Genomic DNA, 12,612 nt, shown 5'->3' on the forward strand with positions numbered 1-12,612 from the left:
TTTGTGGATTGTACTTTGTGTATTCTGATCTTCTGGGCTAATATCCATTTATCAGAGAGTGCATACCACGACACACACACATCTTAATTGAGTTGCACTGTACAGTTTATCTCTACATGATTCCAACTTTAAGCTGATAATACAGGCTACTTTTGAGTAAGTGGATGAGGCTACTGCTGCCTTTGTTTTCTGGCTGTGCCTGATGCTGCCCAGTTACCTCCAGAATTAGGAGCTGGCAGCACTTCAAATTCTGGCACAGCACAGTGTGTGCAAGGCTATATGTGAGGAGATCCTGTTGACACACCTTGTCCAGGCCCCTGCTAGTAGGGCCAGATCAAACTGTTTCCTTCTCTTCCTTATTTCCTCAATGGTATACCATGGAAGGAAGATCTGGGGGAGTGTCTTAGTCAGGGTTTCTATTCCTGCACAAACATCATGACCATGAAGCAAGTTAGGGAGGAAAGGGTTTATTGAGCTTACTTCCACATGGCTTTTGATCACCAGAGGAAGCCAGGACTGGAACTCAAGCAGGTCAGGAAGCAAGGAGCTGATGCAGAGGCCATGGAGGGATGTTTCTTACTGGCTTGCTTCTCCTGGCTTGCTCAGCCTGCTCTCTTATAGAGCCCAAGATCTCCAGTCCACGGATGGCACCACCCACAAGGGGCCCTACCCCCTTGATCACTAATTGAGAAAATGCCCCACAGCTGGATCTCATGGAGGCACTTCCCCAACTGAAGCTTCCTTCTCTGTGATAACTCCAGCCTGTGTCAAGTTGACACACAAAACTAGCCAGTACAGGGAGCTATTGGATACTGAGAGGATGAAGGTAGATCAACGTGGAGACAGTCATCTTTCCCATTCCCTAACATGTTGGAAGTCTTACTAGTCTAACCTAGCACATACAACCCAGTCTCTTCTCCCCCTATCCTTGCTGCTACCTTGGCACAAGATGGCATCCCTTCACTTCTGACTAGTCTCTTTGCTTCTGTTCTTGCTTCTCCCTAGCCAATTACCGATCCTTCAGCCATTACAATCTTTCCAAGATAAGTCCTCTCTTGTCCTTCCAAAGCTTTAAAGTTCTTACATGGCTTTACAAGATTCCTTATCTCAACTTTATGGCCACTACTTGCCTCATGGCTGACCATTATAACCTCGGCTCTACACTTAGTTCTCTGAAGATGCTGGATAAGCTCCTGTCTTAGGGTGCTTGCACAAGTCATTCCTGTATGCCTTCAATTCTCCTTTCTAAGAGAATGTTCCTCCTTGAAGCTTTTGCTCAAAACTTTTCCTGCAATGTAATATGCCTTACTTGTGACACTCCCGATGCCTCTTAGCTCTCTTGTCATTTTACATTTTGGGTAAATTAAATATAAAGCATGCAGCCTTCCTTTCCTTTCATTCTACAAGAAGACCTACCAAACTCATGTCTTTACTCACAGTAGCCCACGTCTACTAGTTCATAGAATGCTGGGCATGGTTGGACAAGCTTGCTCATCGAGACTTGCTCATGTGCCTTCCTGCTTTTCCCCGAGACTGACCCAAGGATAACCAGGGATACTTGGACAAGACATGGACTTAAGCTAAATGGTGCAACAGTGCCCCACTGAGCCCAGTCGTAATCAGTGGAACTCCATTTGTGTCTCGTGCATACATGAATAAAAAACATTGTTTTGGGGTGTAGGATTTTGTAGGATTACTGTGTTAACTGCCGAGGGACCTCACATGAAGTCTGTGTGTGTGTGTGTATATATATATATGTATATGTATATACATATATATATTACTAGTAAGTAACTATGCATAACTTAGGTTTAACTTCCATGTTATGATTTTATTTTACTTGCTTTCCTTCATTGGAGTGGGGCTCCATAGCGGGGGTGTGGTGGCTTGGGAGGCTGTTTCACTTATATATGCATCTCAGGCTCACCTTTCAGACTGCTCTGGGTGCTTAGTATTGGGATACAAATGTAGCCTGGATAGCTGAGAGCAAAGGTAGCATAGTACAGACTGGCGTGTAGACTTGCTTATTCAGCACTCGCAGAGTTTAGACCTCTAGGTCAGCTTTCTGAAGAATACACGCATTCACATTTCTGCATGATTTCCTGGCTCTACCTCCACCCCATGTGGGTAACAGTACACTAATGGGAAAAATCACCGGTAAGACTCCTTTAACAAGTTATCCAAATATTTTATTTGGATTATGTGGATTTGAATTCCCTCTAAAGAGCTGGACTCCTTTCAGTTTTTCAATGATTGTGGCAGAAGTCAAACGGCATCAGAATTTCAAAGTGCCCATTTGCATGAATTTAATGCAGTCTGAGGTGCTGGAGCACAGTTCCAGGTGCCTGGGAAGCACAAGTGTCCCCCACCATCCAACTATCTTCTCAAAGCCACTGTCTGAGCATTTAATAGGTATTAACTTTGGAATCGAAGCCTAAAGGTAGCAAAAGCAATTAAACCTAGAACTACAGGGATTGTCTGAAATCGAAGCATTCCTTGTCATCCAAATGGCCTGGTGACAAATGCTTGTCTCTTCAGGGGCCCTATTAATGCTTCCTTCATGTAAAAAACATCCACTGAAGCTTGCTGGCCGTTAGCCTAGTAAAAGCTGGCCCTCGGCTGTAGCTGAGCATCTGTTTTTCTGGTGCCCATCTGAGACTCACTTTCTTCCAAGGTGAAACCCCAAACAGAAGCTAGGGAGGCTGCAAAACTACTTGGCCCTCTCTGTCCAGATGTCTTGGTCAGAGTAGAGAAATGCTATCTCTCTGCAGGCGCTCATTCTTAGGTTGACATGAAGTCTTAATGTCTGTCTTGGAAAGCTGACACTTTCTCAAACAGAGTTCCATCCAATTCAGACTCCACCCTGGCCAGCTTGGCTGCCAATCCCTCTGGGTCTTCTAAGCTCTGCAGGACTTTACCTTACTACCAAGGGTAGGAAGCAGATTTTAGCCAGATTTCTGGCACTTAGTCTTGCTCCTGCCTGAATGTGGTACTAACCCCCCTTTTTAGGGAAAGGTGGCTAGGCAACAAAGTCAACTGCAGCACAGAGAGAAAGGCACATGGAGGATGAGGGAGCCTAGCTCTAGTGTGGAAGGGCAGTGATGAAGGCAGATGTTTTGTTTAAGCCTAGTTCATCTGTTACATCTTACAAAACAACAACAATGAACAAAATCTCTACTGTCCAGTCATCTTAAAAGATGGTAGCATTTCTTTATGACTAGCATCCTGTAGGTCATCATGTGGTAAGGTTCACAGAGATGGAGGAAGGTTATACAGTGTACTGGCTGGTTCTGTGTGTCAACTTGACAGTTACTTACTAAAGAGGAAGGAATGCCAGTTGAGAAAATGTCTCCATGAGATCCAGCTGAAAGGCATTTTCTCAGTTAGTGACAGAGGGAGGCTTCAGCCCATTGTGTGTAGTGCCATCTTTGGGCTAGTGATGCTGGGTTCTGTAAGGTAGGCTGAGCAAACCGTGAGCAGCACCTCTCCATGCACGGCCTCTGTATCAGTGAAACCTGCACAGTAAAGCTTTTGCTGATCAGATTCCCACTGCCTTAACACTGGGCATGAGAATTCTCTTACTTGGAACATTCCAACCCAATTAAATAATGATCATGGAACTCATATTAATGAATAAATATTTAATCTATTTAATAAATTGACAATTAACTAAAGTTTTGGCTTTTTTCCAAGATTTACCCCATTTTGGAAAAACATCCTTTATCTCTTTGTCCAGCCATCATTTTGAACAATGGTAACTGATTTTTCCCCCCAAATAGTCCCTAGATTAGAACTAATGAGAATCTTCAGTATCTATTATCCATTATTTCCTTATAAAATAAGTATTGCCATTCCATAAAAATACAAAACAAGGACTTGGCATCCAAAAAGGTTAGAGAAAAGTATATATGGCCCACCTCCATTAAAGGAAAATATACTACTATAAAGGTCTTTTAAATATGATAACTAAAAACTCAGGATGAGGTAGAATTAGGTAGTCTCCCTTGAAAGATGAGGAAAATCGGATGATTCCATCAACTCAAAGTAAAAAGGACTTGACATGAAAGCCGACTGGAGGAAAAGTGCTCCAGCCGGGTACCTTGGACCTCTCTCGGTCTATGGAAGTGGAGGAAAATTTTACACTCATCTTTCTTGAATCAAACCCATGCCAACTTCATCTGAGGACACATCAATGGGTGTGATAATATGCTAATCTTGGAGCTATTATACTCTTTCAGCTCTCTTGCTTTTACGATGGCTGTCAGAAAGACACTGTCCTAACATGGAAGTTTCTGTTAGGTAAGTTCTCCCTACTTCCTTCTGGGAGCACTTTTGCTAAATTACACAGTGACTGTAAAACTCATCATAAGGAACACACACTTAAATCTATTTGTAAAACCTAGCCTTTTATTGCAGAATTTTCCTTGTGTCTGCAATTGTCAATGCTCTGAACTCCTCAGGATTAATAAATAAATGGAACTATAAAAAAATCAATTGTATAAAATGACTAAGGCCTTTGGCTTTCTCATCTAAAGACATTCCCATTAGTTCTAATCTAGGATCTATTTGGGAAAAAAAATCAATTATCACTTTATTAAAATGATGCAGGGCAAAGAGCCATCGGAGTTCTTTCTGCTAAAGAAAAACATTAATACACTCTTACAGAATCATACAAATGGTTACAAAGTTCAGAACTGGCTTAGTCCAGCGAGATCCTGGGCAATGAAAAGCTAAATGAATGAAAGACAAAACCAGGCGATGTTATCAATGAGAAGACATACCTCAGCCTCCTGTCAACCTGGAATCTTACAGGTATTTCTAACACATCCCGCACTAGCATCTTCAGGAGAAAGACTCTTGGATTGATTCATAAATCCTATGTCAGACTTGAGCCAGTGTCTTGAGAACATAAACATGTAGACTTCAGAACTGGCCAATAACTACAACCTTAAACTACACCAGCGACTGGGGACCCAGGTGACTGAACCCAAACCTTTCTGACCACATTTCTTCATTCACTCATAATATTTCTTAAGTCCTTGCATATTTAGTCTGAGGCTCTTGGTATTTGTCAGGGTATATTTTCCTAAATGACTGAAATAATGCTGATCTTCATCTCAACAAAACTACAGATGAGACTATTATATCCTCTCACTAATCAGTCATGACTCAGCTCCAAGACCCCTGGTATGTGTGCATGCAAATGTTCTGTCATATGTAGTGTGAAGAAAAAAATGCGGGCCCAGAGGATGGTGGCTTAGAACAGTATCATGGGTGTCTCCCTCACTGCCTTCAGCAACCATTTTCTTCCCCCAAAGACTGCACTTCTATACTTAGCCTTGTCTTTATCAGATCTTTACCAGCCCTTCTAGCACCAGGGGACGTGAAACAACATTGGCTTCTGCATGTACAGAATTCGATGCCTAGCCAACAGGGAACTGGAAGAAAAAGCCACACCTATGTTGAGGATTTTCTAAGACTGACTGACCTAAGAGAGAATCAACAAACCAAAAATTCACCTGTGTTTGGCTTGGTGACCCAATGAGCTCATTGGAGTTACTCATGGGAGCAAAAGTGAGTCAAAAGAGCCACTTACCAAAACAGTCAAATCTAGCATGGCTGAAACTTTCTGACAGGTGCATCAGAGGAGTCATCTAAAGTTAACCTCCACCTCCTACATCCTCCAGCATCTCCTTAGACCATAAACAACAGAACTGGCTGTTCAGGACACAGAAAAAGATGGCAGCAGCATATCAGCACTGAGCACTCATGAGTTCTCCAGAGTGTGGGATAAGGCACAGCAGGTAAGGAGAGGAATCGGGAATGGAGTTTTGACTTATAACTGCATGTTATAGAGGGGCTATGTTTTCAGTAAGAGACATTGAGTAGATAACCAAGTAAGCATTTTATTAGCACTTATAGCATTTAAAGCAGGTTACACAAGACACTTCTGTAAAACAGCATGTTCTACGGCCCTTTCCCACTGAGGCCTGGCCTTCTTGAGTGTTCCCCCACAGAGAGCTCGTGTGTTTTCTTTCTGCCCTGGGTCACGGGAATACTTCCTGAAGCAGTTAGTCTCTTGCTGTAATTTTCGACCATTTCCATTTTCCTACATCCGAAAATCATCAGGTCTGAAAGATAAAAAAACCAAAAAACAAAAACCAAGCCATGTGTACTTCTTCATGGACCACTATTTCATTTTCTCATAGATGAACAAGATTTTCCACTTTAAAATGGAAGTAATTGTTCACTTAAGGGCAACACTTCTAAAAACTAAAGTATTGTACAACAAGTGACAATTTCAAAGTACTTTACAAAGTAAATCACAGCTTCTCTGTGCCTACATATATATGTATTTAGTAACTTAAAATCTTCAGTTTCTCAGGCTGGTAGGATAGCTCAATGGGTAGAGGTGCTAGTGTGAAGGCCTGTTGACCTAAGACAGACCCTTGGGTCCCACACCAGGGCAAGAGATAACTGACTCCCACATGTGGTGCTATCAGATCTCCAGATTCATGTTTATGTGCTTTAACCCCCCCCAAACCCCTAAATTCCTAAGGTTTTTTTCCCCATTAAAATAGATTTCTTTTTATGTTAACAAGTGCTGCTGATCTGTTCATACCCAGAAGAACAGCTGTTGAGAAGGCCGCATGTGAGCAAAACTCAGCACTGCACATCCCCACATCTACGGTGCAGGCCAGTGCTGGACTGGCTAAAACAGGATGGGAAAGTTGGAACACATCTTCTTTCCCACATTCACTAATAGCTCCTGACTGTAAGGAACGGTCACTTAGTTAAGTCTTGTGGGAAAACCCCACATGAGCAGGCTAGCTTAGCACCATTCCCTGCTGCTGTCTACCCAGATCCCTGCTCCTTATAGGATTAGAGAAGGTAAAATCTTTCCTCACTACCTTCAAGTTTATGAGCTAATGCACATTTTATAACGACATGGACAAACCTCTTGTTTTAATATTATTTACAATAAAACTGGCAATATGCACCTTATTAGGATGAATGGCTCTCATTCCAGAGGGCATGCACTAAGACTAACTCCCTGCTCCCTTCACTGGCTAGAGCCTGGACATGTGCTCCCGTGGTGTTTTCTGTGCCACTGTGCCCAGCATCATGTGTGTTGCTCAGTTGCATCCTCTCCGCCCTACTGTCATTTAAAATGCACACACTGTAGCATGTGTTACACGGGCACTGTGGGTTCACTCTAAGTTTAAAGCACCACTGATGCTAAGACTTTCCACTCAGTTTCTCTACAAAGGTGACTTTTGTTTAATATAAAGCATCGTTGAATTAACAAGCGAGGGAGTAAAATGCAAAGCAGTTCAAGATTTAAAAATGTTCACCTATGCAGTCTTTCCAGACAAAAGCTCTCTGACAGAAGGACTATGTAAACTCAAAACTAAACAATTTTTAAAATCCAATTTTAATTTTTCGCCCACATAGTAAAAAATTTCCATTTCAATGAGAGTACCACACAGGATATGACTATTGGAATTGAGTAATATGCTGGCAAAATTGCAACAATTATGGAAATGATTACTGATATGATAGTACTAAAATAACTGTCCACTTGAAAGCTATGATTTCAGGCAATGGATGTGTAAAGGAAGGACTGTCTGCTTGCTGGCTTTCTTTCTTTCTTTCTCTCTTTCTCTCTCTCTTTCTTTCTCTCTTTCTTTCTTTCTCTCTTTCTTTCTTCCTTCCTTCCTTTCTCTCTTTCCTTCTTTTATTAAATTTCTTCTCATAAATAAGGAGATATTCTAAGTATAAACCCCATAATCATGATGAGCTCAATCAGGCACATACCTACTTCATATTATCTAGAGCATAATATATAACTTTACAACATTTTCTTCAAAAAAGTTCTGCACTGTAAAGCACATGAGAAATTTACCCATTAATGAACGAAGTCAGATGAACGGCCAAATGAAAATGGCTTGACTTTAAAAGTTATGATTTTGCCATCCACAGCTTTCATCTCTTATTTCATAGCATTATTTTAAAAAATGACTAATCAGTAACTTGGCAAAATGGAGTCAGCATATGCTGAGAGTAGGCCTAAGAGACCAGAGCCTCTGTAAGCACTAAAACAATTCAAATGAAACCCCAAGAGTAGTAGTTATGAATAAAATGAAATCAAACATAGTAATCACCAGCTGGCTTAATATTTAGGTTGACAATTATTGCTGCCGTTCAAAAGCTTTAGTCTCTGAGACTAAAAATTTAAAGTTTAAAAATTTCCCTATTACCAAAAGCCAAAAAAATACCAATATAAGTTTAGTTAACACACACACACACCCCACACCCACCCACCCACAGGGAGTGACGTCCTAGTATCTGCAGTATCTTCATTCCTGATGTGGTCTCAGCACACCTGTTTCTATCATATCTCTGCAGATTCACCATCAGATCGATCCTGAATAACTGCTAATGATTATATTCCAAAGGGAGACTAAATTCCTGAATCATCTATTTTGGTGGAATAAAAGCTGTTTCAGGTAAATTCTTCCTCCAAAAGGAGAGATTTTCTTCTCATAGAGGAGAATTCAATAGTAAGAAATTCTACTTCCAGTATTGAATTGAATGGTATTTGAGATATTTTAACTTTACTTTTGAAGTATACAGAAATTTACTAGAACTTGAAGTGCTAAGCTTTAATGGCACAGGCCAGTAAGTAACCTGTGGTTACTGAAACTTAAAGTTACATCAAATTAAAGTTTATTCATCGATAACAGTAACGGCAGAGCAGCATTTGGTCCTACAGCTGCCAGAATTGGTTGTCTATAAAGCTTTCCCTGGTCACATGCACTTCATGCACTAAAAACTAACTGGACCCAATATCAGCTCTAGCATGCAGAGAAAATGACATTTTGAATGATTTGTGTTAAATGAATACTATACCTATACCACAATAAAGTTTAAGTACATGTATATCCACTTACTCTTTTGGCAACAGAAGTTAACATATGTGGCATAACTACTTAGGGGGAGACCACTACTTTAATGAACCATAAAGAGAAGCCCGCTGTCTAATGCGTATTCCTGCTACAGGGGAATACAAAGTGAAAGGGTAGGTAAATCCATCCCACAGAAGGAACGAAACTAAGCCAAACAGCTCCAAGCTGCACTGAGAGTCTCCTTAAATAACTGCAGAGAAGCCCTTTCTGTACTTATATAGTGGAGACAGTCAGTTACCAAAATAAGCAGTTGTGACCAGTATTGTTTGATTAAATAGACTGTTTTGAATGTAAGTGTATTTCCACACTGCTTTGGTTAAACTCTTTAGACTATATTATAACTTCAAGTTTATAAAATGTGTTTGATTTAATTGTATCCCTGGTAGATTGGTTAAAAAATGCTATCACAGCTGGGTAGTGGTGGCGCACTCCTTTAATCCCAGAACTTGAGAGGCAGAGGAAGGCTGATTTCTGAGTTAGAGGCTAGGCTGGTCTACAGTGTGAGTTCCAGGACAGCCAAGGCTATATAGAAAAACACTGTCTCAAAAACAAACAAACAAACAAAATAATATCATGATCCTGCTGGTCATGAATATAAGCTTATTTCTGACAGAGATTCTATAAGAATATTAGACATTGACTATGTTTATGGGATGTTGTTACAGGAAGGCAACTTGATGGAACTTCAAAGATTATTTATTTTTTAAGATTATTTACTTTTTTAGAATGTATTTTATTAAAACTGAATATCTGGGAGGTCATAGAAGTGAGAGGGTAGCTGGGACAGGATCCTTTCTACCTCCCTCTATAACTAGGAGGGACGGCGGATCCATAACCCTCTCTTCACACCTTTCCCAAAAGCAGAGAGCTTCTGTCCAGGGAGTGCTCTGACTCCAGGGCTCAGGTGAGATCCACCATTTTCTCTCCACTGACTTTCTAAGGCGGGACCAGCCTGGAGGCTCAGGCTGCAGAAGTGGTAAGGTAGCTGAGACAGGATCCTTTCTACCTCCTTGTACAATGAGGAGGGATGGCAGATTCACAACCCTATGAACACCTTTCCCAAAAGGAGAGAGCTTCTCTCCAGGGAGTGCTCCAACTCCTGGTCTCAGGTGGGGCCAGCTGGGAGACACAGGCCACAGAAACTGCAGCCTTCATTCATCCATGTGCACCCAGGAGGGATGGCTGATCCACAGCCCTCTGCACATAGGTCCTGCCAGGGTAGAGCTGATCTCCCAGAAGTGCTGACACAGGCTTACAGACACAGCCAGAAACAGGAAGAACATATAACGCCAGAGATTAACAGTGGCTAAAGGCAAACGCAAGAATCTTACCAACAGAAACCATGACTACCTGGCATCATCAGAACCTAGTACTCCTACCACAACAAGTCCTGGATACCCCAACACAATGGAAGAGCATGATTTGGATCTAAAATCATATCTCATGATGGGGATAGAGGAATTTAAGAAGGACATAAATAAATCCCTTAAAGAAATATAGGAGAACATAGGTAAATAGGTACAAGCCCTTCAAGAGGAAACACAGAAATCCCTTGAAGAATTACAGGAGAACATGAGTAAACAAGTAGAAGCCCTTAAAGAGGAAACACGAAACTCCCTTAAAGAATTACAGGAAAGTACAACCAAACAGGTGAAGGAATTGAACAAAACCATCCAAGACCTAAAAATGAAAGAAGAAACAATTAAGAAATCACAAAAAGGGACAACTCTGGAGATAGAAAACCTTGGAAAGAAGTCAGGAGCCACAGATGCAAGCATCACCAACAGAATATAAGAGATAGAAGAGAGAATCTCAGGGGCAGAAGATAACATAGAAAACATTGACACAACAGTCAAAGAAAACACAAAATGCAAAAAGCTCCTAACCCAAAACATCCAGGAAATCCAGGATGCAATGAGAAGACCAAACCTAAGGATAATAGGTATAGAAGAGAGTTAAGTCTTCCAATTTAAAGGGTCAGTAAATATCTTCAACAAAATTATAGAAGAAAACTTCCCTAACCTAAAGAAAGAGATGCCCATGAACATACAAGAAGCCTACAGAACTCCAAATAGTTTGGACCAGAAAAGAAATTCCTCCCGTCACATAATAGTCAAAACACCAAATGCACAAAACAAAGAAAGAATTTTAAAAACATTAAGGGGAAAAGGTTGAGTAACATATAAAGGCAGGCCTATCAGAATTACACCAGACTTCTCCCCAGAGACTATGAAAGCCAGAAGATCCTAGACTGGTGTCATATAGACCCTACAAGAACACAAATGCCAGCCCAGGCTACTGTACCCAGTAAAGTTTCTCAAGGAGAAACCAAAGTATTCCATGACAAAACCAAATTTATACACTATACTTCCACAAACCCAGCCCTTCAAAGGGTAATAAATGGAAAACTTCAACACAAGGAGGGAAACTACATCATAGAAAAAGCAAAAAAGTAATCTTCCAACAAAACTAAAGAAGATAGCCACATGAACAAAATTCCAACTCTAACAACAACAATAACAGGAAGCAACAATTACCTTTCCTTAATATCTATGGATTCAATTCCCCAATAAAAAGACATAGACTATTAGACTGGGTATGTAAACAGGATCCAACATTTTGTTGCATACAGGAAACCCACCTCAGTGACAAAGACAGACACTACCTCAGAATAAAAGGCTGGAAAGCAATTTTCCAAGCCAATGCATTGTCCCAAGAAAAAAGCTGGAGTAGCCATTCTAATATCAAATAAAATCGACTTTCACCCTAAAGTGATCAAAAAAGATAAAGAGGGACACTTCATACACATCAAAGATACGATCTACCAAGATGAACCCTCAATTCTGAACCTCTATGCTCCAAATGCAAGGGCATCTACATTCATAAAAGAAACTTTACTAAAGCTCAAAGCACACATTGCACCGCATACAATAATAGTGGGATATTTCAACACCCCACTCTCTGCAATGGACAGATCATGGAAACAGAAACTAAACAAGGACACAATGAGACTAACAGAAGTTATAAAGCAGATGGATTTAATAGATATCTATAGAACTTTTTATCCTAAAACAAAAGGATATACCTTCTTCTCAGCACCTCATGGTACCTTCTCTAAAATTGACCATATAATTGGTCACACATCAGGCCTCAAGAGATATAAGAAGATTGAAATAATTCCTTGTACCCTATCAGATCACCATGGACTAAGGCTGCTCCTCAATAACAGCATAAACAATAGAATGCCCACACATATGTGGAAGCTCAACAACACTCTACTCAATGATAATTTGGTCAAGGAAGAAATAAAGAAAGAAATCAAACACTTTCTAGAGTTTAATGAAAATGATGCCCCAACATACCCAAACTTATGGGACACAATGAAAGCAGTCCTAAGAGGAAAACTCATAGCTCTAAGTGCCTTGAAAAAGAAACTGGAGAGAGCATACACCAGCAATTTGACAGCACATCTGAAAGCTGTAGAACAAAAAGAAGCAAATTCACCCAACAGGAGTTGATGGCAGGAAATAACCAAACAGAAGGGCTGAAATCAACCAAATGGAAACAAAAAGAATTATACAAAGAATCAACAAAACCAGGAGCTGGTTCTTTGAGAAAAATCAACAAAATAGATAAACCCTTA

General features: G+C 40.6%; 1 protein-coding gene across 2 annotated transcripts in view; it reads right to left on the reverse strand.

Annotated features, from left to right (window-relative positions):
- Window positions 1-5,886: 5,886 nt before the first annotated feature.
- The window catches only part of Mrpl13 (mitochondrial ribosomal protein L13), a 25,441-nt gene continuing 18,715 nt past the window's right edge, over window positions 5,887-12,612 (reverse strand). For both annotated transcript variants that reach the window (XM_031358032.1, XM_031358033.1), the window contains exon 7: window positions 5,887-6,131. In XM_031358032.1, the coding sequence (XP_031213892.1) occupies window positions 6,110-6,131 (22 nt within the window). In that variant the 3' untranslated portion in view covers window positions 5,887-6,109. The remainder of the gene's footprint in view (window positions 6,132-12,612) is intronic.

Source organism: Mastomys coucha, unplaced genomic scaffold, assembly GCF_008632895.1.
Source record: "Mastomys coucha isolate ucsf_1 unplaced genomic scaffold, UCSF_Mcou_1 pScaffold7, whole genome shotgun sequence".
In the NCBI taxonomy this organism is placed as follows: domain Eukaryota; kingdom Metazoa; phylum Chordata; class Mammalia; order Rodentia; family Muridae; genus Mastomys; species Mastomys coucha.